Source organism: Rhipicephalus microplus, chromosome 2 (genome assembly GCF_043290135.1).
Source record: "Rhipicephalus microplus isolate Deutch F79 chromosome 2, USDA_Rmic, whole genome shotgun sequence".
In the NCBI taxonomy this organism is placed as follows: Eukaryota; Metazoa; Arthropoda; class Arachnida; order Ixodida; family Ixodidae; genus Rhipicephalus; species Rhipicephalus microplus.
Window position 1 is genome coordinate 292,173,047 of NC_134701.1, and position 26,629 is coordinate 292,199,675.

Genomic DNA, 26,629 nt, shown 5'->3' on the forward strand with positions numbered 1-26,629 from the left:
TTATTACCCGCCCTAAGTAGACGTAGTCTTTCACAACTTGAATTTACTGTTACTTAGCTGGAAGCGATGTTCTCTTCCGAGGTTGTTGTACATTACTGTAATTTTTTGGCAGATTAATTTTAAGACTAACCTTTCTTCTCTCCTTGTCTAATTCAGTAATAATGAATTGCAAATCGTCCCCCGAGTTGCTCAGCAATGCAATGTCACCGTTGAAGCGCAGGTTACTTAGGTACTCTCTACTGACTCTTTTGCCTAACTCTTCCCATTCTAGGCCTTTCAAAACTTCCTGTAGGCAAGCGGTGATAGAGCGTCGGGGAGATTGTATCTCCTTGTCTTACAGCCATCCAGATTGGTATTCTGTCACTTTCTTTATGGAGCACGATAGTGGCAGTTAATTCTGTGTAGAGTTCTTCCAGGATCTTTATATATGCTTCGTGGACGCCCTAATTCTGTAGTGTCTGCAAAAAGGACAAGTCTAGCGCAAGGAGCCGACTTTGAAAAGGCTATGCCTACACCATTATAGTTGCATATTATATTGCTCCTTTCTAAGCGCCTTGCATGACCAAATTTAAGTAACGCTCACTTGATCCTCACATCTGTATTGGCCTCGATGTTATCGCTCTGTTATTGAGAGATTTAAAAAAGAAAAAGCACGGACATGAAAATCTATAAGAGAGTGATTTGTTATCTTAAATGAAGAGAAACAGTTTGTGCAGACTGTAAACAGCACAGAACTTCCGTGCCAAAAGTCCAGGATTAAAGAAATTTAGGTATTTTCATATTGTTGCTCTAAATAAAAACAGTGGTGTTGAGAAGCCTACAAAAGTTTTGCCGTGCCTGGGAATGCATCGAATAAACTTCATTACAGCTACCAGCGGCCGTGCCGCTACCTTAATAAAGTAGTTTCAGTTTAAATATTGAATTGGCGGCTTCTCAGTGACGTGTAACCGCAGTGTGACGCCTCCGGGAGACAGCGACTCGCGGCAGACATGTCGGCTGCTCGTGGTGCACCCAAACAACTATGAGAAACTTCGGCGATTTACGATGCACGCAGGAAGCTGATTTCACAAACAAAGCAGATTTGGGATGATGCATTGGGATCCAGTGGGGCTGGTTTGCAGATGCTAAGTGTCGAAAACTTTCACATCAGAATAAAGTATTTGATACTTGTGTGAAAAGCACCTAAACCATGTTATCGTTCCAGCCCATCGTCTTTCATGCCGTATCAGCCATTCGAAAGCGGTTTATCCACCCCGTGCGCATACCACTGCCCATCACTCTTCATTTTTTGTGCAAACATCAACAGAATGGAAAGATCTTCCTGCTGACATCATGCACCACTCCAGCATCGCCCATTTCAAAGAAGCCATCGAACAAATAATCTGTTTGTGAATGTCTACCTCCTCATGTAACACCCCTTCACTGGGGCCCTTGAGGTATTATAAATAAATCAATAAATAAATAAATAAATAAAAAGCGTTAACACTGCCGACCAAGGAAGAGAGCCTTTTGCGATCCCGCACAATTGTCACGGCTCCTTTAAGGCCTAGTTAAGGGATTTCTAGTCCGTCTGGTAGTCACCTAGAGGCGGTTTTCCGCAGCTGGTTTCTGCAATAAAATCTGGATGGTGCCGCAGGCCCCTTAACCGTAAGAGGTAGCATAGACTCTACATAACCTTATCACGAAGCAAGATCGCTCGAACGTGGCCTTGGGCAGCGCTGCTCAATGTGCCTTCATTCCCGCTGCGTCGTCTGCTCGGTGCCCTCTCGTGTCTGAGCACGCAGTGGGCAAGGAAACGCTGTGTGCGACCATTTTTCATATCTCACGCAGAAAATAAGGACACCATTGTAGGACTACATTCATCAGCGGCTGTATACGCGCGATAAGGCCTTCGCTGCATTTCCAAGAAAAGATATCCGCGAGTATATACGGAATGATGGTAAGAACAACAGCAGGTGCAACAGCTCCGCGAGCTACGAAGAGCGGCCTAAGTCGACGCTGTAGTATACTGCTGCGTTGTGAATTTGCCACGGACGTGAAGGACTTCAGCTTTACTGATTCCCGTAGCCGTCACACAAAGCAGAATGGCGAGAGCACTGTATATGGGCCATTGCGAATTTATTGGGTTAGCGAATTAGTGGCGTTCTCCACAGCCAGTCGCATCAAAAGGTGTGGAACTTTGGGTCTCGTGTTCCTGTTCTCAATATCCTTAACGGAGACGCATGCATGATAGCCTTGAATATGAAGAGCCCCTTGGTGCGCACCGAACAACGGGTAAACATCGCGCACTCTGCGACCACCCATAAATTGAACTGATCGCCACCACACGGCATCGCGCACGTGTATATACGCTATGGCGGCTCGCAGTTTAACTAGCAAGTGCTAACAGGCGCGTCACACGAGTTAACTACAAATGGTTGGTGATGATGATCAGGATTTTCTTGCGTCACACGAGTTAACTGCAAAATGTTGGCCATGATCATCAGGATTTTATGGCCCATAGTGTCCACGATTGCTTGGGCTATCTCGGAGGCCACGGTTTTGCATTTCGTCATTTACACCTTGCTGCAACTATAGCTTGTGTGACACGGCCCTCTTCACTGGCGCAAGGTCACTCACGGTCACGTCAACAAATATGACTGCACTCGTGTGCCGCTGTGGAAAAGCATCTTTACTTCGTCTAGATTGTGCAAGCGTCAGTTACTATAGATGGTGGCTACCATGCTATGTATACTCACTAAGCCTACATATTTGATTATTCGAATATGGTTCCTGGGAAAGACGCTGAGTTTACACGTCTATTTGTCGTCCAAGTTTCAGGACATCAGTATAAAGCAAATGTAAGCTTCAGTTTGGAACAACCGAGCTACATAGCGCAAGACGACGAGCTGATAATAGATTCGAGGTCGACGAAGACCGCTTTCGGTGGAGCGGGCATGCTCTACTGGCGGCCCGCCTCTGTGTGTATATTGCTTACCGTCGTGCGTTCCACAATCTCATGTCTTGCAGGTTTAGACCGGCTGCAAGAAATACTGGCCGCTTTGCCCACCGACTATCCGTTGGAGGTGCAGCACGTGCGGCGAATACGCGGGGAGAAGGCCGCCTTCGAGTTCCTCCAGGAGCGCGAGAACGAGCAGTGGGACGTGGACAAGTTCGTGCTGCTCGACTGCAGCCTGGAGACGGCCTGGCGGATCGTGCAGTACGCGTACGGCAAGCGGCGAGCCTACTACACCTTCCTCTACGCACGATACGTGAGCGAACCCTCGTTGTGTGGACGGCATTTGCGTGCCGTCCAGAAAGCCTTTTTCTTTACTTATAATTATTTATAAGCTGGCTTCACACTTTATCGGTCTCGTCAGAGTGCATGCAGTTTCCGGCCGCTTCTTTTTTTACCCCGAAGAACCGAGAGAAATAAACTGGAACAAGACACACGCACAAATGCACACTAACTTTATGTTTATTGATGAAAATGCAGATATACAGAACAAGATAGGAAAACCACGTGTACGATGACAGTTTTGCAGTTTGATCATTTATCTACAATTTGGGCAACGTTACCGATAGCCTAGCAATACATATTGCCATACATATGAATAAAAACCTCCTAAACTACTTGTTGCACCGTTGTAATATTATTATCTGAGGTTTCACATCCAAAAATCACGATATGATTATGAGAGAAGCCGTAGTGCAAGTCTCCGGAAATTTTGACCGTCCGGTGGGCTTTAACGTGCACTGACATCGCACAGTAAGGGGCACTCCACCGCTTTGCCCGCATTAAAATGCGATCGCCGCAGCCGGGATTGAGCCCGCGACCTTCGTCGTCAGCAGCCGAGCACCCAACCACTACAACACCGCGGCGGACAGATCCTTTCTTTCGCGCAGCAACGCTTGACCCTTTACGATGCAAACGCAAATTAGATGACGGCTGAGCCTTCAGTGATGCCCCGCAATCTATTGAACGACTGTTCAAGCACTTCCGCATTTCTATCACGTATAGCGGTTGCCGTAAGACAAGGGAACAAATTATACAGTCCCCTGCCTACCCTCAACCAACGCCACCCGGTTGTAAACTTCACGTTCTCTCCACTTGTTTTAAATGCGAAGCATTTCTTGGCGAACTTCGGCAACTTAGGGCATATCTATCTATCTATCTATCTATCTATCTATCTATCTATCTATCTATCTATCTATCTATCTATCTATCTATCTATCTATCTATCTGTCTAGCCACCTACGACTTTTAGCTCTCCTGGCCGTTTAGATAATGGTATTGATACGAAACTTGGTATGACATAACATGACTGTATGAAGAACATATTTGACTAGTGATAACATGAAAATCATGACATGTCTGGCATGAATGTCATAATTTACATTTCTTGGTCTTGCAGCTCTTGCGGTGGCTTCGTTCACATGGCATCTTGAAAAACTGGTATGCTATGACATGATTGCATGGCAAACACAAGCGACAGACCCTAACATGAAAATCATGACATGTGTGTCATGTAACAACATGACTACATGCCACGCTCATGATGCGCTGCCGGCCGTTTCGCTAGCTTCACTTATACCGACTTTGGCGTTACGAAACGTGAATGGATGACGAACGTATGTTACTGGTGCAAACATGATAAATATGAGATGCGTGTCATGTAACAACATGACTACATGCTATGCTCATGATGTGCTCGCGGCCGTTTCTCTATCTTCGCATATGCCAAATTTGGTATTACATGACGCCAATGGGTGACGAAAGTATGTGACTGGTGCAAACATAATTATCATGACATGCGTTTCATGTGAGAAGATGACTACATGCCACCGTCAAGGCGCCAATACATTTCGACATGACACGGTGCGCGTGCTCGCCGGCGTTCATTTCGTCGCGTCACGCTGACGTTGCCACGCTAGGCGCCGATCCTGCCAACTCGCAGGCGCGCGCCGCGCTTCGTTGCTTTCACGCATGCGCGTTTCAACGCGTCCGGTGTCCCTCCGTCACGAAAAGAGGGAGACGCAGTGTTGCCTGGGTAACGCATCGGCGCGAAATGCAGCATGGCGCATTTCCAACACCACCTAGACAATGTCGATAGTCTAGGTGGTGTTGGAATTTCGCGCCGGTTGCCGCCGGGCCACGCCGACAGACGCTGGTCGCGCCTGGTGTCAGACTATAGAGTTCTCGCGTTTTGTTTACGAATTGTTGCTGTGCCCAGCGTGCGCGCGTGTCAACGCTACGTTGGAGTACATTGGGCCCTCATGATGCGCTCACGGCCTCTTTGCTAGCTCCACATATACCGACTTTGGCGTTACGTGACGTCAGTGGACGACGAAATATATTACTGGTTCAAACATGACAATACTGTTACGCGTGTCATGTAAGAACATGACAATATACCACACTCATAGCGTGCTCGAGGTCGTTTCGCTAGCTCCACATATACTAAATTTGGTATCACGTGACGTGAATAGATGACGAATGTATACGACACATATAAACGGGATAAACATGACACAGAAATTATGTACGGCATCATTTACCTCCATCTCGTAACGTTGTGCTGATTTTAAAGTGACATATCAACATTTCTCACTCATGCTTCGCATATCATCGATTCGCGCTGTACGCGGGATCTGCCAGTTTTTTTCCTTTTTGTAATTTTTTTCTTTTTTCTGTCTTAGCCGTTCTTTTGCTTCTCTCATTTTTTTTTAGCTCGGAATAATATAAATGTAAGCGCGAACAGAATGTACCGTCATTCCCGATGAAGACCAGACTCTCGACTAAACTGTCAAAATAAACGCTTCCATTTTTACCAATCTCAAGGAGGATCTACTTGGCTATTCGCAACGCTACTGCCACTTTCGCCATCATTTCCATATATATTAATACATACATATAATGCTGGTTCTCAATGTTTTTTACCTAAACGCAAAGCAGAAAGCAGTAGCCGTCCTCAAGTAGTGATGAAAACAACGCCGTCGTTCATTCCTTATTTCAACAAAAGAGATGTGATATATCGCAGCAGAACTAAATGTTATGCGGAGGGAGGCGAGCAAAATGATCCTCGGGCTGTCTGCGGCTTAAAACTTTGCGATTAAATCTCAAATAATAAATAATAGGCGCTTATTTGATATAAATGTAGGCTGAGAATGATGACGACGTGGTGGTGTTGAAAAGATTGTTTTGCAGAAATTCCGGCGTCGGTGTCTTGTCGTTGGTTGTAAGCGAAAAAGCATTGTCTTGTCCGTGAATTGAAAAAGATGCAATTAGGACAAATAATGAAAATTTCCAGGTCTGAGTGAGAACGGAGCCCAGGCTGCTTGCGTGGTAAGCAGATGTTCTGCCACACGGCTACGAGTCAGCTTGGAAGTACAATGCAAATAGCTTCGCCTACTTATAAATGCAGTGAAAATAACTTTCGTACTTTACAAACACACGCCTCCTGTATACAGGCTTCACAATACAACATGTATTATCGCGGTAGAAACGTGCATTGGTGTCGAGCGTCACAACATAGGATTATTATGACGACTTCGCGGTATAAAGACGATCACCCACTACATACGGTCCAGAGGCTACTGCACTTATCCCCTTAAGACCACGTGGTGGGTACATAGCAAGTACGAAAATATTTTACACGCATAGTTGCTCGTGTTAAACCATGCCAACCATTACACAGAATGCGACCTTAAGGCTGTTTCACATGCCGCGATTGCAGTGAAAGAAGTAGTTCTGTTCGCTCCATTCGCTCTTTTCGCAACCGCTGCTAATAGCGGTTTCGTTTCATATATGGACCGTGAACGGTCCGTGATTTGCTCCCTGCGACTGGAGCGGCGAATTCTAGCCACTTTTCTTTCTGGCAGAGACCGCAGAATTTTTCGAACGTAATGTAATGGTTTCTGCATTATTATGTCATTAAGTTTCTATAAACGGTAACAATGGGCCCGCGTGTTTCGACGTTTACGAACATTTCTTAATCTAAGTAATTCTGAAATGCAGAGCATCGCCCATTACTAAAACAAACACGTCAACGCTATTTCGACGGTTTAGACGGCCCGGCCCTATTTCAACGGGTCTCGACCCAAAATCGCTCCCTCCGGTGTGACGAGAGCGAAAATTTCCAACATTGGAAGCTCGCCACGGACCGCTGCGGCGTGAGCGATCTGGCCTTCTTTTTCACTGCTAGCGAATCACGCACTGATAATCACTACTTTTTGTGTGATGTGAAACGGCCTTTATGCGAAAGGTTCGGCGACACAAGCAACTTTAAACGTTTTTCGACTTCATTGTAGTGATTCACAATTTGAACATCTCGAGTAACATCACACAATAAAAAGTATGCACCAAGTGACTGAAGTACACATGCACTAGGGACAGAATATTGCTATCGCGTTCAACTCTTAAAGGCGAAGCTTAAGGATCCCGAAGCTTTTGGTGCTTACGTTTTATTTAACAGTTACTTGTCAGGTTCTTGTAACCGCATGATTTCTGCCTAATCCGTTATTGAGTTTAAGAAACACACAGGTCATTAAAAAAATATACAGTTGTCGCTGTTTCCCTGCAATGTTCACGCTGCAGACACTACCCGATGACTGGAAGGACACCCAGGTGTACGATCAAAGCAAAGTCATCGCACTGCGCATTCTGAAAGAGGATGCCGATGCCCATCACAGCGCCGTGAGGGCGGCCAGCAGGGAATCGTATTACAGCTCATCTGAAAGCATAACGGTGAGCTACCACTGAACGCTGTACCGTGTCTTGTGATCCCTTGTGTGACAATCCGTGAACAAGATTTAGGAACATGTATGCGTAGCACCATCTTTCGTCGGCAACAGTCCTGCTGTAACTGAAAGAAAAAAAAAAGGTAAGATCTGACGAAAGAAACGAGTGACCAAAAACGACTCCAGATTATACGCATCAGAGAGCCATCGAAACATTCTGATAAAATTACTCTCCCACCGCAAACCACGTTGCTTCCCAGAGTACTTGACGTATCACAATGAAGCCCATGCTCAGTTTGCTAAAATTAACTAGAGGGGACTGCGGTGCTGCGATTATTAAGTCACCATGGGAACGATGGGTAGTGCACAGATTTGCCTAGACGTCGTGCTTGCAGGCTTCGAACGCACTTGTGGCTTCGTTTATTGCTGCTTTTGAGTATTCTTTCAAATAAAAAAATGGACCATGGTGAACTTTTTGAGCCAAATAGAATTCGGGAGCCTAAAAGGTTAAAATAGTGAAGCGTAACTGCTTGACTTTTGCTGAACTTCACCTTGCGTCAAAGCAAATTTAGGCCCCAAGAAGCCAAACGCAGCCAGAAGAACGAGGACTATGGGTAAATTTGTGTACTACGCATCCTTCTCATGCTGGCTGAAGCGCCTTGTGTTGCAGCTTATATAGACACTAGCGCCAGGGTTCCCTCCAGTAATTATTGCAGGAAACTCCATGGTCTTATATGTTGCCAATGGGTCATTTACAATTGTCTTGGGAAGCCACACGCTTTGTAGTGTGATATTGCTGTTTCAGCAAAATGCTCCGGTTGGTCTCCTCTGAATATAAGCGGGCTAGAAAAGACAACAAAGCTAAAGACTAGTTTGAAGTTGTTACTGTAATCGATCGTGGTGTCTTAACATTTGCGCAGCATCAACTTGAAAATACGTCACATTTCAGTGACAAACAACGTCCGCGCCACCTATTCAGAAAGAACCAATTGTTCCAACTAGCAGACCTTGCAAATTTTAACAGCGACAATGCTGCAAAGCTGAGAAAGTGTGTTAAGGAGGTCATGACGTCATGCTAACGTACAGTGGCGCCAAAGATGGTAGTAAAATCTGCAAACAAACAAAAATTCTTTTCATCGGCTTCGACCAACCGTTTGTCGCGAAGTAAGTGCATAGCAGAGCGATGTAACTTGGTGGCGCTGATTCTTCTCGCGTACGCAGGAAGAAGAGGCCCTGGCGTACGACGCGGCTCTTGTGGTAAGCGACACGCTGGCGCGACTGTCGCGCGAGCGGCCCGAGCTGGGCATCGAGCTCTTCCAGGACGCCACCTCAGGCCAGAGCTCACAGTGCTACAGCTCGCCGCTCGTGCCCTACAAGCATGGACAGGCCATCATTGAGCTCCTGAAAAAGGTCAGCTTTTGCTGCAGCACGAACGAAATTGGTCTTGCAACAGCTCATAGCCGACGTCATCTACCATATAGATGATGTCATATACATGTTGTCCATTTGGACAACAAACTAACGGCGGCCTACTATAGTTAGCAATACATCAGCGCGAAAAATTGCTTGTTGAGTTTCGACTTCTGTAGTTGTGCCACACATCGGCATGCATTAGGTAAGTGAGACTTTAAGACAGCATCCTGCAGTAATTCTTTTACTGCTACTTGTAGCGAATTTTTATGACAGTTTACCTCCCCCACATTCATTTATTTCTGAAGCGAGCTATCAATGATTGGCTTGCGTTTATTGAATCTGAGGTAGGCATTCGTTGAACGTTAGGCGAAGTATTTTAAAACTTTTTTTTCAACATGGATGATGTAAGGACCTAAATGAAGTTCTAGGGTAGGGTAGCCTGTGACCAATGCACATGATTTAAAATTCACTTGCTTTTTGCTCCATTTAATTTTAGGCGGTTGGCTTCGCATCATTCATCGAACTTCAGGCAAAGCATTCGTGCCTTGGTTCGATTGCTGAATAGATATTTTCATTGAGAACACTGCACAGTCATCGGCGTAATTTTTTTTCTTATGCCGTTATTATAAAAAAGAAAAACAACAGTACCTGATGTATGTCTTTGTTGTGCTCGTGAAGCCATGTGCGTCATGTGCGATTCGCATGAGCCTACCGTGATGTTTGGAGATATTCCGTCTAAATAAGAACTAAAAATTTGTGACGCAAAGCTCCGAAATTCATATTGCATTATGTCTTTATAATGTATTGACATGTATTGTCATGTAATGACATGTTTTGATATATATTATGAAGCAGGACGACTTCTTCTGAACTGCGATTTTTTATGGATCCTATGTGAGTTGGGCGACAACGTTATTGCTGACGCTATCAATGCGAACATTAGCAACTATAGAAATATTGCGGCCGGCTTGTACAAGGGGTGCAAGGATGTACTGACAGCGGAGCCAGTGGCCGACCTAGCTTCTAGAGGCTTCTACGAGCTTGGCTAAGTCATTGTTAGGTTTAGCTAGGCATTCCAAGACTTGCCTATGTGTAGCTAGAACTATAATAATTCTTCGCGAGGTGTCATGGTAACTACTTGATGTGAAGAATTAATTAGCATGTTGTTAATCAGCTCAGTCTTAGCCATCAATGTATCGATTAGAAGGCACAGAGAAAGAAATATTTACAAGGTGAAACTCCCGTTTGAACAGGCGTGCGCAGGCGTCCAGGTAGCGTCACATGAAATAAACAAAGAACATGCTCAGACGGGAACATTCCAGTTGGTGGCGCGAAAAAAAGAAAAGGAAACGCAACGCGCTCCGCGTCCCCGCTCCGTGAATGCCGTGGAACGCGAGGCACGCGCGCGACCATTACTCTCGGTAACCGAAACGACCGCAATTCTCTTTTCTGCCGCAAGACGCCACCAGCATGAGTTGGCCCTCCGGCAATGTTACATCATCTGGTCGCCTCAATGAGCAGAGTTACACATCCTCAATGCTTCTTTCTCCGTGTTAGAACGTCACCAGTAAAATTATATTTCAACTACCTTAGTCCTAATTAGCAAGATCCTAATAAGGGATATTTTTTGAACAATAATTGAGCTTACCTAACAGTCTTAAAGGGCTCCTAAACCCCATGGGATATTTTCCCAAACATTTCAAGTAAACAAGCGCATTGCGTGCCGAATGCCGTCGTGATCAGCGATGCCACACGCCGCAGCGCTACAGGTAGCGGGTGCGCCACAATTTCGAAAAAAACAATAGCTTCTCTTTTCTTGTCCCCGCCATTCCCGCCACTGATATGTGTGACATCACCAGTGAAACTCCATGACGTTGCCACTTTCGATGTTTGCGATTGGCCGAGCGACAACTGACGACTTCCGGTCACTCTGCAAACAGCTAGCGCGCGCCTTGCTGTTCTTGGTCGTGTAGCCGCTAGCGAATCAATTTCTGCGGCCCGTTACGCAACCTCGAAGTCGCTAGCGTAGGGGCACGGGCCAGCATGACAGCAACAGCGGTTATTCAACGATCAGTGCACCCAGATAACTGTGTTGACGACGCCCCAGCTCGCCAGTTGATGGCGAGCTGGGGTGTCGCAGTGGCGAATCGCTGCCACTGCGACACCCCAGCTCTCGAACAGCGCGTCAGCGGTGACGTATGCCTCGCGAGATCAGGAGGGACATTCAGCTCACTCAGCGAAGAGGGACCAAGCGGTTTTGGAAGAGGGTAGTGTAGGAAAGAGGAAAGAAGCGATCGTCGCGTTTCGATCATCTAACGAGTATAACTCTGCTATTACGTCACCGTTTCAAAAAATTCTCACGGCTACGTGTTCGTTGTAACCTCTAGCACAACTTCCTCACCTCAACTAAATTTCGACCACTGGGTGGTTTAGGGGCCCTTCAAAAAGAAGAGGACGAAGAGAGGTATTTCCCTGCCAAGCAACGTGCTAGAAGGTAAAAGTTCATTATAGTGATGATGGCTTTTTCACTCTCAACGACCTTACTCCGAGTTGAAGAGCACTGCCGCTAAAAGCTGGCAGAGCCAACACGGGTGGGGTAGTTTGAAAGGCAGCTTCTGTATTCTTCTTTTTTGTCATTGTTAACACTAAATATACGCATACTGGTTGTGATAACTTCACTTAAAGTGTATCTTTTAAATGTGCGTAATCACAGTGGCGATAATCCCAAGCGTGTACTTAACAGGCTTAATTACTAATCAAACAGCGTAACAATTATGGCTGTTCTTCAGCCCACAAGACGAATTGCCACCTCAGAAATGGAAGTAAGCTCACAAACAAGGAGTTAATTTTTTTGGCCCCCGAGAAACGTAAAAGATTTCTATCTATAAAAAGTTCACTGAGGCTCTTCACAAGGTTCCATTTTTGCATCAATCATTATACAGTCGCCAGTGTCTGATATTAGCTTTTTGTTTCACGTGTTAATTTTTTTCAGATGACGTCTTTTTCTCGTTAAAAACCATCATGGAAAAATCTTTTGAAATCTACAATGGATGTAAATATGACCTTCCTCAATTTGATTTTAGAAAATTGAACTCTCACAAATTTTCCTTGTTTCGAGTATTGAGGAAGCCCTCAATGTGTAAGACCATAGTATTCTGCTAGTTGCATCATCTTGTGTAGAAACTTGGAGACGTTATGAGCCAAACGTGATGAGCATAACGTTCGCTGACTCCACCTTCCCGCACAGGAATAGTATTGCTTCTCTACTTGCGGAGCCATAAGCAGTTGCACTTCGGTCATCTGAGCGGAGTCTTTCCTGTCTTTAGAAGTCGTATTTCCCTACTGTCGCTATTAACAGAAGACAATCGACCTGGATAGGTCATGTCATGAGGACAGATAATCGTTGATCAGTTGAAACAACAGTGTGGAATTAGTGGATATCAAAATAAGGCTGAGGGAAGCAACATTTTACGTGAAGCGTTGAAATAAATTTTTTCGCGACCACCGGAGATTATAATCGTCATGAGATTTCCTAACAAAATGAACGATGATGACTGTGCTCGTCATCAACAAAAACTAGAACCACCGGTAATCAATGAACAGAACACTCACCATACTTCTGTTTTTTGGCGCTAGATAACCATACCTGTCCATATTTGGACACTCGTGTCTCGGCTTTAATTTTATTGCTAATTTTAATTGTATTGTCATGTGCTGAAGTTACCTTCAAACTGTCTTTTTGCACACAATCAGTGGAATAAGACCACCCCCTTTTCATTAAAAAAAGCTCTACAAACCAAGCGGGGGAAAATTCGGTAATTTTGGCAGGTTCTAATCTTTTATTTCAGTCACGAAAGTGTTAAAGACTATGGAGACATAGGTTAGATCTAGCTCGCACGGAAAAAGGTGGGTTGGAGGTTATCGAGTGAAGCCTCCGTCTCGCAGTAGACATATAGGCTGACGGTAGTGATGGCAGTGATCAAGATTATTCAAACACCTTGATATACTTGCGCGCTATCATAGCGCTGCTAACCAATGCATTTGTTATGATGCAGACCTCTGTCAACGGCACCACTGGGCAGATTATGTTCGACGAACAAGGTCAGCGTGTCGGCTACACAGTGGACGTCATGGAACTCACAGCGCGACAGAAGATGCAGAAGGTGCTTGTTGTTATAACTATTAGTGTGCTGGGCATAAGATCTAAGAGGGAGAGCACTTGAAGGGCTCTCAGTGTGCACGACCTCACTGATTCCAAGGTATTTTTATTTGATATGTGGGGTTTAACGTCCCAAAACCACCATATGATTATGAGAGACGCCGTAAAGGAAGGCTCCAGAAATTTCGACTACCTGGGGTTCTTTACCGTGCACCCAAATCTGAGCACACGGGCTCCGAGGTATTCTTATGACCTCGTGGTAATATTGGGTCAAGAAGTGCATTAATAATTATTCAGGGCTAAGCTAAGTTAGGTTAGTACTTACACAAACAGCAATAGGCATATGTTGGCACACGACTCACAGTTTGCTTCTGAGTGAATCAGTGAGTCTGTGTGGGTGTGAACGAGTGAGTGAGTGAGCTTATGTGTGTGTGAGAGAGAGAGAGATTGAATGAGTGCCTGTATGTGTGTTTGTGTGTGTGAGAGAGAGAGTGAATGAGTGAATGAGTCTTCCATTTTAAACCACGCTGTCTGCCAATGATAAAGAAAGAGGAAGGAAGAAACATGCGGAAGGACAGGGAGGTTCGCCAGGTCTTAGACTGGCTGGCTATGCTGTGCTTCTTTTCAATGTAAATCTGGGCGCTAACGGATGATTTGCCTGCACCCTTATCGAAGGGCAACACGTCTCCAAAGTGACAGCAAATGACAATTTATCTCCCGAATCCAAATTGATCGACCTTCTGCATAACACTTGCCTACTCTTTTTGCTCTAATATTTTCAACTTATTTTGGTGTTTCTTCCCGCCATGCACAATGAGAGCACACTGTTCATTGTCTTCCACGTTTTTTTTTCCGATCTCCAACCTCTCGTGCGTGAAACAGGGGCTGCGTATCAGGCTGTATCAAGGATAGAAGTGCATTCGAAGCAACAAGCATCCCGTTTTAGAGGAATTGTAAAGCACAGTACCGCTGAATGAGAGGACTTACATATTCATGACGCCAAAGATTTTAGCTTGCACCAGGCACCACCACAGCGCCACCCTTTTTTGTTGTAAGCGTCATTGTTTTTTTTGTAAACTGCATGAAAATGGTCAGTGTTAGCTTGAAAATGTCCTAAATAGTAACGGGCTTCAATCGTTTTGTCTGTGTAGATCGGCTATTGGTCCCAAGCAACTGGTTTTATAAAACAGCCGGACCCCAGGGGCTATCCACCGACGTGGTCTGAACCAACCGAGAAGAGGCTTGTGATCACGAGTATACTGGTGAGTTTCCACAAAGCAGAGCGATGAGCAAAACTTCTGGAGTACAAATACGCAGGAGCCGCCCTTCCTTATGTACAAGAATGCCAACGACACCAGCAATGAAGAGGACAACCTCGAAGGCTATTGCAAGGACCTTATCGCCAAGTTGATGCGTGCAATGGGCCGAGAGTACAGCATTCACCTAGTAAAGGACAACAAATACGGCACTCGGGACAAGTCGGCGCAGTCTGGATGGAATGGCATGATTGGTGAAATCTTAAGAAAGGTAAATGTCTAAATACTAACTCTTTCAAAACTTTGCTCAGATAAAAGAACTTATGAGCCTTAATAACGTCTTCAATCATGAAAGACAATTTTTATCTCTGCAGGTTGAATGCCAAAAGGTGCGAAACGTTTTCAGTGCAATCTTTTTTATTTACTGACTCTATAAAAGAACCAACTATCAATCTACTGTGTTCGTGAGGTTCTCTTATAGCTTCAACGACACTACAGCAAAATATAGAAGTGTTTTTATGCTTGAAATACAAAATAAAACATCAAACTGCAGCAAAATAGTTCAATAGTGATGCTTTATGCGAAATTTCGTAAAAACAAAAGAAATATTATAACCGGAAAAAAGTGCGAGTTTGAGCTACGAGAAAGCCCGTGGCGTTCTTTCAGTCTCTGCTTGTTTCTTCTCAGTTGTAACCTGGCGAAACGTTTTTCAAGTAAGAAAGTACAACTGGTCCAAATAACTTAACCCGGTGTCACAAGGGCACTTTTAATCGCGATCAGGCTGATCCAAATTGGTTTTCTTGATCGCGGTCAACTGTATGGCCACTGCTACACGGCCCAAGCTAATCTGGTTTAAGCTTGGGTCAAATGAAATTCGCCAGGTGGCACTTGCGTGCCGTAAAGCATGGTTCCACGGCTTACATGGTTTCAGGGCTAACATTTGGGAACTCAGTGATGTGAATTAAATTCAGAAGCGCAATCAGAAATGAATGGAAATCAAAGGACTGTGGGAAACCTCACGTTTTGCGCTCACGAGAAGACGACTAAAGATGGTGTAAAGGGGGATATGGGATGGACAGGATTTGAAGTAAGGGAAGCTCCGAGTAAAATGTCCTTTGAAGAGAGGCTTGGGAATATGAAGAATAGTAGATGGGCCGGGAAAGTGTCCAGGTATTTGTATAAAAAGAGCGTGGATACAAAGTGGAGAAAAAGAACTAGGAGGCTCACCAGTAAATATATGGCTGGCAGTGTGGGCGATATAGCAACATGGAGCATTAAGCAAAAGTCACAGAGGCGGAGAGCATTTATTGGATGACAGCGATGAAAAAGAAGCCGGCTCTCAGTAAAAGGACAAGAACGAAATAAGGCGGCAGAGGTTTTAACAAAATTCAAGGGGGACCGCTTTACAGTTCGAAACGAGGTCGGGTTGCCTTAAAAAACGTAGTCATAAAGCGAGATTCAATAAAGAGGAAGAACAATTGACATGTTTTGGGGGACTAAGAAAATGATAGAACATGTTCTGATTGAATGCGGAGATATCCACCCAGGTGGACGTGTGGGTACAAGCTCACATGAGGTTTTGGAGGTTTAGGGACAAACACGGAACGCTGAAAGCGTGCGCGATAGAAGCACGTAAGAGGCGGTGAGAGAACTTGTGGCAGAAAAGTGAAGGTAAAAACAGAAATAGTGGGAAAATGAGGTCAGTCGGCCTTAAGAGGCCGATATGGAACATAAATTTATTTTTTGGTATGATAAAATTGAATAATTTAAATAGATAAGACATTAGGCCAACATAAAATGAAGTTTTCATTTTTTTTGCAAGCCTGGTAGCACACATGTGACCGCCCCGTTATAAAGACTATGCTCGTAGCCTTCATCCATTCACAAGCCATTGACAAAACTCATTTTTATAAAGCCCTTCACCAAAAATGTTATTGGTGAAAGAACCGCTCAAACATCAAAACCTTGCGTGCCACTACATTATATTGGCAATCGATAGAGTATTCCCTTTCCTCACCTGTATTGGAGCGTGAGATCATCTCAACTTTTGCGTCCGATGGCAACCGCTCGAAGCTTTCTACTCACAGCGAAGTGGCAATGTCGTTGTACACGCCTGAGTTTTACTTCTGGCTGGTGTCCTATTTGCTCCTGCCCGCGGTAAATTACCGTGAAGGTCTCTTCATTTGACCACAAAGTGCGCGCATGCTGCGACGTAGTCGAAAATCTGGCGACACTCCTAATCAGTTTACTTCGAGGTGCTCCAACTTCACCGATGGTGCGAGAGTTGAACTAAGCGCGAAAGACAACGGTCGTCTGCTTATAGTCTGCTACTACCATAACTATCTGCACGAATCCCTAAATATACAATATTTCAGATATTGTTCCGATATAAACAGTTTACAAAAATTGTGGCTTTTTAGAAGAAAAAAATGTGGCTGTTTAAATGTGTTTTTATTTCAGTACGCTCGATTTTCTGTTTATTGTACTTTCAAGAAGCTCTGCCAGGGGGCGCATACGACCGCAAAATTGCGATCTCCCAGCTGAATTGCGATGCACGGTCGCAATAGTCTCGATCCTAATCAGGCCTAATCACGATGAAAGGTGACCGTGTAGCAGTACCTAATCCGGATCGGGGCTAATCCAGATCGGGGCTAATCTGGATCGGGACTGATCGCAAGTCAAAATGCTCGTGTGACACCGGTATTACTTTCTACACTGCAACTTTTTGCACCCGCCATGACACGTTCACATATATATCTTTTTACTTCTACCATCCAAGCCTCGAATTTATTTCCCGGAAGTGTCTGCTCCTTACCACTAGAAGAACTTCTGGAAGCGTGAACATGAAGGTTTATCTGTTGCATTTTTCTTATTTTCCTACACTTGCAACAACTTCATTAAGGCTGCATGTAGTATGTAAAAACTAAAATAATCAAAAATGAACAAATTCGCAGGAAGCAGACATTGCCGTGGCACCACTAACCATTACGGCTGAGCGAAGCCGTGCAGTGTACTTCAGCGAACCGTTCATGAAGTCTGGCCTGGCGGTGCTTGCACGGCGGCCCGAGGCAGAATCGCTCAGCGTGTTCAGCTTGTTCAGCTTCTTGCGGCCTCTTTCCTGGGAGGTGTGGCTGTGCCTGCTTTCTGCCTACGTGGCTGTTGCTGTGCTACTGTTCGTCATCAACAGACTCAACTTGGCTGTGGCCACACCCCCCAAGGAACCACCTGGATCGTGCAGCCACTTGTACAACAGCCTATGGTATGCCCTCGGGGCATTCATGTCCGAGGAGTGCAACAACTGCAGGCCTAAGTACGTTGCCATCATCCCCCTCTTAGTCTATGTTACGTACTTTGTGCATAAAAGCTTAGATCAGTGCTTCTGAGCCATCAATGTTTTGGAGACACCTTGTGGACTGGTGAAAGAACCTGTCGCAGCGAGAAAAAATTGGCCTGGGTGATCAAAAAAGAGTCACAGCTTTGCCGCAAAGGTGAAGCAGTGAATGCAATAGCAACCAATTGGAAGGTCACGCGCAGAATGGCAAACAGATGGAAACATGTCCCGTGTTTCTCACGCAGAAAATGCGCGCAAAACGCACTCACATGTACAGATGAACGGGAATAAGCGTCTGAGTTGTTACTTCGCTGTGTATGAAATTCGCACCCTTTTTTCGAACGGATACTGTGCAGCGAATGCCGTGACCTCTTTGTGTGCCCGGGAACTACAATAGAATCGGTGCGGTGAAAGCCCAATGCGTAAGATTTTTCCCACCGCGAGATAAGCGCGCGCACACGTGAGCGCAGTCTCCACTCACTTCCGCGTGACAAAGTACGCGTGGGAGATGAGAGCATGCGCCGCCGCGTCGTGACGACCTGGAAATCCACGCTCATTGCGCCATCTTGCTGGTAATGCTGAAAACACGAGAGTTCCCCGGAGATGGTCATCGCCAGGGTTAAGTGGTAGATGTAAACGGCTTGCCTTTTCATAGTTGGAGGAGGGGCTCCTTCGTGGCTCAGTGGCTATCGCCTCGCACTCACAAGCAAGAGGTCGAATATTCGATTCCGCACGCCGTAGTCTTTTCTGGATTATTTTTCTTTCTTGCATTTTCAAATATGTAGGTACATATACATCAACGGTAAATGATGGTGATGCTGACACCGGCGACAAAATCCTGCCGAGAACGTCCATATAATTGATATCGCAATAATTAACACAACATGCAGCGTCATACGGGGGGAAGAGGGCTTTAGTTTCTTCTTGACAAAGAATGGTCAAACTAAACGGCCACGCCAACCCGGCCTCAACAGACTGTCATAGGTTGTAAGATCTGCAGCTACATTCAGCTTTGGGCCGTCTGACAAGCTGAAGATGCCGCCCGGGTCCAAGGACCTCGAGCGGTCACCTGAGGCAGCGCCATCATAGTCGATGGGGAGTGGGAAGGGACAGAGGTTAATCCCCTCTTTCCCCACCTCGCCCGGTGAAAACTGCCGGACATAAAATAAAGTTTATTGCGGTCAGCTAAGGCAGTGCCATCATAATCGATGGAGAGTGGGAAGGGACAGGGGTTAATCCCCTTTTTCCCACTTGCCCGGTAAAACTGCCGGACTCACAATAAAGTTTATTCATTCATTCATTCGTTCATTACATTCAAGTTGTTCCTAGCTATGCACTGCTTTTCAAATATACCAGCCTAAAAAAAGCATGCTCGCGTTCATATGTCGCACAAAAGTAAAACGAGAGCTTTGAACTACTCATGAAAAAGGAAAAGCAAAAGCCAGCTCCGCTACTATGCATTTTATTTAGGCTTTGAACCATATAAAAAAATCGGAAGGAGTCGCTGTCGAAGAACATGGTGCCTTCCAAAACCTTCTTTACCACAAAAATTGCTTCGCAGACCCCCATCTCAGAACCATACGCTTAGATTTTTTTTTATTTCATCTCTTCTGGACCCTTTTTATCCCATTCATTATATTCCTGTACAGCAGTATCTCGCAGCCTGCGAGGCTCTCGACTGCGCACCGCGGCCGGCCCGCACATGAGTGTCATCACATCACATTGTTATTATCTTCTTAATAAGTATGCTTGTAAGCTACACAAGCATGTTTGGCTTAAGGCTCAATTATCTTTGTAAGGCGACTCGTAAATGTGTTCATTTTGTATTGAAACATAACCGTGAAACAAAACTTATATTTCAGAATCAGCGCCCCGATTTCACGTGTTTTGTAGAACGCTATCGGCATAATTTTAGAATCATGGCACCAAACTTTTTCAAAAATGACCAGTATATGAGATGAAGGAAAAAAGTGTAAAGTTAGGGTCTCGCTTTCTTTGCTGTACACCATGTTGTTAGGTGCCGCTGACTTAAAGGACGAAGAAGACGGTTTGTATCCTGTTTGCGCCATCTTGTTGCCCCAATCACTTTGATTGGGTAAACACTGTCAATACATCCGTCTTTCACTGTCTCACTGTAACAATATTTATCATCATCATCATCAGCATGACTATTCTCACGGCAGGGTGAACGCCTCTCCCATGATCCGCCAATCAACTCGGTCTTGTGTTTTCTAGTGCCACGTTATACGTGCTAACTTTGGATTCTCACCGCTCCACCTAACTTTCTCTTTCTCTCCCTCATGCAATAATTCTCGCTGGGAATACAGTCAGTTACCCTTAATGAGCAGTGGTTATCCTGCCTAAGCGCTACATGCCCGGTCCATGTCCCTTTCTTCTTGATTTCAGCTATGATATCCTTAACGCCGCTTTTTTCCCTGATCTACTCTGCTCTATTCTTGTCTCTTAACGTTACACCTATCGTCTTCCTTTCCATCGCTCGCTGCGTCGTCCTCAATTTAAGCTGAACCCTCTTCGCAAGCCTCCAGGTTTCATCTCTGTAGGTGAGTACCTGCAAAATTCAGCTGCATATACCTTCTTAAATTGGTCAATGATAGATTAGCATTAATGACTTGAGAATCCATGCCAAGTTTGACCCGCCCCATCCTTATTCTTCTAGTTATTCCACTCTCAATGTTCGACTACGTGGTTACTATCTGTTCAAAGGAGACATATTCCTTCACAGCTTCCAGCGTCTCTCAACCTATCGCAATGCGATGTTTTCTGTCGAGGCTGTTGCACATTACAGTAGTTTTTTGCATATTGCTACGGTATGAGCCGGGCTGTAGTATGTGCCGGGGAGGTAGAAGATGAAGACGACGTTGTCTGGTGCGGCCTCAGGACTCCATCTTTAACGCAACTGCCGAACTTCATCCTTACCCTCTAAATAAATAAACCTATCCTTTTATTCAACCGTAACAGTTTTGTGGTGGAGGTGCTGGGTAATCAACCAAGCAACACGACGCTTCAAGCGCCTGATCTACGACGAAGCCGCCGCCTTGCTGGACTGCCCCCGTTACCACCAGCAGCTGAGATGTCTCACGGCGAAGAAGGAAACCGGATCCCCGCAGCTGCAGACCTTCTACCAGTCCCAGCAGCACCGCTAGTACCAGGTTCGCATGCGGCTGGTCCCTGGTTGCGTCAGGATCTGATAGTGCCTCGCACATTCGGTGGCGAATCTGGCGAGTACGTGGACGCTTGGCTCACACACTACAAACGGGTGAGCAAATACTACCAGTGGGACGCGGTGACCCAACTGACCAATATAGTATTTTTCTTAACGACACAGCACTCGTGTGGTATGAGAACCTCGAAGATGCCCTCACGTCATAGGATCGCTTCGTTTCCGGCATAAGAGCGTGCTTCGGAGACTCCGTAGCTAAGAGAAAGCAGGCGGAACAAACGTTACTGCAGACAGCTCAGATCCCAGGAGAGACGTGCACGACCTATGTCGAGGCAATCTTGAAGCTCTGCAAGATTGTCAACCCTTCTATGTCAGAGGAAGACAAAATTGGCCACTTGTTGAAGGGCATTGCCGAGGACGTGTATCAGTTCCTCATCAGCAAAGACAGCCTTGCTACAGTAACCGACGTCATAAGCCACTGTCGCAAATTCGAGACCCTGAAGATGCGACGTATCACCCCCAAGTTCGGTCGCCTACCGAATGTAACCACCGTGGCAAGTGTTGACGAATACACGCCGCTTGATCTCGCGTCGACAACACGCCAGATCGTTCGAGAAGAACTCACTCGACACGCTCGCCCGACGCCGTACGAAGCTACACCCGCACCGCCTCCCTCTCGCCCTCCCGTGTCAATTGCCGCAGCAGGCATCGATGACTGCAACTACAGGCCACCCTCACCACCGAGGTCACAGCGCGATAACTACCCGCTGCCGAGGTACGAAGACCGCTTCAGTTACCCGCATCAGCCAGCCAACACCTATCACGCCCCGAAGGAAGATGTACCTGTACCACCACCACGTCAGCGCAATGCCTTCCAAGAGTACAGTGCATACCGCCAAGTCCCTGTGTGGTACCGTTGCGGTATCGCTGGGCATATAGCTCGGTTCTGTCGTCGACAGAGAGAGCCGACATCCCGATATCAATCCCCATCAGAGTTTCCGCCAGCGGGCACTGGTCACAACAACGGTCATTGGCCCGCCTATTCCAAGAGTACCTCACGGCGGGGAAATCACCGTGGCAGTTCTCCCGCTTCTGACCGTAGTTTGACGCCTCCATCTGGCCGACTGCATCGTTCCCCTTCGCCGGGACGACGCCTGTCATCACCGCCACCACCGGGAAACTAGCCAGCGCGACCGATGGAGGTGAGGTCGCACAACAGGATTTGCCTCAGATGCCTCCGTCAGTTATAATGTCCAAGAACAAGATACGTGTGGAAATAGATGGCTTTTGTACAAGTGCTTTGGCGGACACTGGTGCTACGATATCAGTTATGAGTCTTTCTTTCAAAAGTCGCATTGGCCGAAAAGTTATGTTTTCTTGGGGCGAATCAACAAGGTTTCGTGGTGTTGGTGGGGAAGTACTTCATCCTGTCGGAGTTTGTGCCGTTAATGTCTTATTGGCAGGAAAGGTGTTCCCAACAGAATTTCTTGTGCTGCAACGTTGTACCCACGATGTGATTCTCGGTCTTGACTTAGTCCAAGGACGTGGCGCTTTCGTTGACTGTGGAAGCGGTGAACTGTCCGTCAGCGGTGACATTGTTCCTGCCCTGGTCGGTGAGGCGCCGCAGGCCGCGAAGGACGCTCTGGTTGTTTCCGATGAGCTGGCAGTACCGCCATGGTCAATGAGGTCAGTTGCGGTGTTCGCCCCAGAATCTGCCACATCTGTTGACGCCATCGTTGAACCTGCTATCGTTCAATGTGCTAAGAAAAGCATACTCGTCCCTCATCGTTTGGTATCTGTTGATGAAGGAACAACCTTTCTGTAGGCACTGAACTGTTCGCCAATGCCGGTTGTGCTCCCTCGAGGAATGAAGCTTGGCGTCTTCGATGATTCCACTAAAGGTTCTGTAGCAGTAGTTAACAACGATGAAAGCGAGAAAGGTACAGTCTCTGGCAAGCGCAGTTGCTCTTACGAGTCGCAGATCATAGGCATGATCAGCGCCACTTTGCGGTCACACGAGCAGCAGACGTTACGCCATCTCTTGAGGTGACATGCTTCTCTGTTTGACTTTTGCCAAGAGGAGAAGCCACTACCTTTACCATGTTCTCGCGCTCACCGTAGGATTGACACCAGCACTGCCCATCCGATCCGACAAAAGTCTTACCGAGTGTCGTCATCAGAACGAAAAGTTATTGCCGACCAGGTTCAGGAAATGCTGAAGAAGGGTGTCATTGAAGAGTCGTGTAGCCCGTGGGAAGCACCGGTCATCTTGGTTAAGAAGAAAGATGGTGCCTGGTGGGTCTGCGTTGATTACAGAAGACTCAACGCCGTGACCAAAAAAGATGTATATCGGCTGCCTAGGACTGACGATGTTATTGACTGCTTACACTCGGCTTTGTACTTATCTTCAATAGACCTACAATCAGGATATTGGCAGATACCCATGCACCCTTCAGACAAGGAGAAGACCGCAATCGTGACCCCTGATGAACTGTACCAATTAAATGTGATGCCGTTTGGGCTTTGCAACGCCCCCGCCACTTTTGAAAGGTTTATGAACTCAGTCCTTCGTGTTCTTAAATGGGAGGTGTGCTTATGCTACTTGGGTGACGTCGTCAGTTTTGGGCGTACCTTCGAAGAGCGCAACGTCCGTTTAAGCCTTGTTTTAGACTGTGTCGGAAAGGCTGGCTTGATTTTGAACTCTAAGAAGTGCCGGTTTGGTGAACGACAAGCTTTACTCCTCGGTCACCTAGTTGACAAAGATGGTGTCCGGCCGGATCCCAGCAAAATCAAAGCAGTCGGCACGTTCAAACCACCCCAGAGACTGAAAGAACTTCGCAGCTTTTTGGGCCTATGTTCCTACTTTCGCCGCTTTGTGCCCCGATTCACGGACGTAGCACACCCACTGACGAGCTTGTTGCGAAAAGACAGCCCATTCGAGTGGACACCTGATTGTGATGCCGCATTTTCTGAACTGAAACTTCTACTGACATCTGAGCCTATTCTCCGTCATTTTGATCCTTCTGCTCCTACAGAAGTGCACAGTGACGCAAGTGGAATCGGCATCGGAGGTGTGCTTGTTCAGCGCCATGATAACGCAGAGCATGTTGTTGCTTATACGAGTCGATCTCTAAGCAAGGCTGAAATGAATTATACGGTGACAGAGCAAGAATGTTTAGCGGCTGTATTCGTCATTCATAAGTTTCGATGTTACCTCTACGGTCGTCGATTCACGATTGTGACAGACCATCATTCATTATGTTGGCTTGTTACCCTCCGAGACCCTTCTGGCCGCCTTGCTCGATGAGCTTTACGCCTTCAAGAATTTGACTTCATCATTTTGTACAGAAGTGGACGACGTCATTCGGATGCTGATTTCCTTTCTCGCCTGCCTATGACCACGACGGAGGACAGTGCAGATACCTTCGATATCTGTTTTGCTGCGGTCTCTCACACGTTTCCTGACGCTAATATCTTCAAACGAGAACAATTGAATGATTTATCTTTAGACCCTTTGTTCGTTGACGCTCCGAATCTCAAAGGCAATGGCCGCTTTCACATTCGTGATGGACTGTTGTGCAAAACAAATTACTCAGCAACCGGCGCACGTTATTTACTGGTTGTACCTCAAAGCCTTCGATGCGACGTTCTCCGTACTATGCACGATGATCTAACGTCAGGACACCTTGTTTTCATTCGCACCTTGCATCGAGTGCAGCAGCGTTTTTACTGGCCTCGAATGCGAGATTTTACGAAACAATACGTCTCGAGCTGCGAGAACTGCCAGCGTCACAAATGACCTACCAGTGCACCGCACGGCCTTCTTCACCCCATAGAACTGCCTACTACGCCTTTCGAGCAAGTGGGCATCGACCTATTGGGCCCGTTTCCGCGATATTCGAACAACAACTGCTGGATAATAGTGTGCGTCTACCACCTTACCAGATACGCCGAAACCGCTGCGATACCATCTTCTACAGCTGATGGCGTCGCTGCCTTTTTGTTACGCTCCGTTGTTCTTCGCCATGGTCCACCTCAAGTGATCATCAGTGACCGTGGTCGCCAATTCATCGCGGACGCTGTGGAAGAATTGCTTCGCATCTGCACTTCACAGTTCAGACATTCGACACCATACCATCCCCAGACGAATGGTCTTGTAGAACGCACCAATCAAACTCTTACTAACGTGCTCGCTATGTACGTCACATCCAATCACAAAAACTGGGATGAGATCTTACCATTTATTACTTACGCGTACAATATAGCGAAGCACGAGACCACGGACTTCACGCCCTTCTACCTTCTCTACACTCGATCACCACGCAGCTCCCTATATACGATCCTCCCATTTAAGCTCCATACCGATGAGTCCGCGGCTGAAACATAGTGCCGTGCTGAAGAAGCCCGCCAAATTGCTCGCTTGTGAACACTGGCATCACAAGATCGCTCCAAGCAACGGTACGATCAACGCCATGATGCCATTTCATTCCACAAAGGTGAATTCGTGTGGTTGTGGACCCCCAACGAAAACCTGGTTTATGTCAGAATTTTTTACCGCAGTACACAGGCCCCTACGTCATTGTAGATCGCTTGACTGATTTGACGTACGTTGTGGCACGCTTGACGACACCTTCTCGTCAGTCAAATCGAACGAAGTTGGTGCACGTGGCTCGCCTCAAGAAGTTTCATCCCTCCAGTGACTTAAACTCGCCCAGCGGGCTTCATCTGTGAACCGGGGATTGATACGGTATGAGCCGGGCTGTAGTATGTGCCGGGAAGGTAGAAGAGGAAGACGACGTTGTCTGGTGTGGCCTGAGGACTCCATCTTTAACGCGACTGCTGAACTTCATCCTCACCCTGTAAATAAATCCACCTATCCTTTTATTCAACCGCAACAATATTATTTTACTTACCTACTCTACTGGCTTCCGCGTCAATTTCAGTAATCATGAGCTGTAATTTGTCCCGTGAGTTACTCATGAGGACAATGTCATCAGTAAATCGCAGGTTACTAAGATACTCTCCATTAACTCGTATCCCTAACTATTTCCAATCTGGGGTCCTGAAAACCTCCTGTAAACACGTGGTGAATAGTGTTAGAGAGATCGTGTGTCGTTGACTATCCCCCTTGTTTATTGAAATTCTGTCGCTTTTCATGGAGAACAGTGGACTGCGGATCCCCCGTAGATTTCTTTCAGTATGTTTAAGTTGGGTTCGTCGATGCCCTGATTCCGCAGTACTTCCATCACTGCTAATGTCTCGACTGATTGAAAATTATTGAGAACAAAATAATGAGAGCTGACAGACAATGGCGTGATCGTCTGTTAGACCTGATTATATTGCGTATAACAAAGAAAACAAGTCCTGTAATTACCCCTTCTTTCCTTCATTCATAGCAGGGTCTCAATCTGACAGAATAGATGCCTTCAGGTAAAATTCGAGAGGTAAATGGATAGATGCCAACTCGTAATAAAATCGCTTGCTGCGTGACGCCAACAGTCAAAAAGTGTTTCACACTTGCCATAATGGCAACAGGCGGCGCTGACTGACGCTCTCATGTTACAATTGAA

General features: G+C 46.2%; 1 protein-coding gene across 2 annotated transcripts in view; it reads left to right on the forward strand.

Moving 5' to 3' along the window:
* Positions 1 to 26,629, forward strand: part of LOC119162522 (glutamate receptor 3) — a 91,923-nt gene that overhangs the window by 23,074 nt on the left and 42,220 nt on the right. For both annotated transcript variants that reach the window (XM_075882258.1, XM_037414812.2), the window contains 7 exons: positions 3,010 to 3,251; positions 7,577 to 7,726; positions 8,941 to 9,129; positions 13,188 to 13,295; positions 14,443 to 14,553; positions 14,609 to 14,818; positions 17,502 to 17,857. In XM_075882258.1, the coding sequence (XP_075738373.1) occupies positions 3,010 to 3,251; positions 7,577 to 7,726; positions 8,941 to 9,129; positions 13,188 to 13,295; positions 14,443 to 14,553; positions 14,609 to 14,818; positions 17,502 to 17,857 (1,366 nt within the window). The remainder of the gene's footprint in view (positions 1 to 3,009; positions 3,252 to 7,576; positions 7,727 to 8,940; positions 9,130 to 13,187; positions 13,296 to 14,442; positions 14,554 to 14,608; positions 14,819 to 17,501; positions 17,858 to 26,629) is intronic.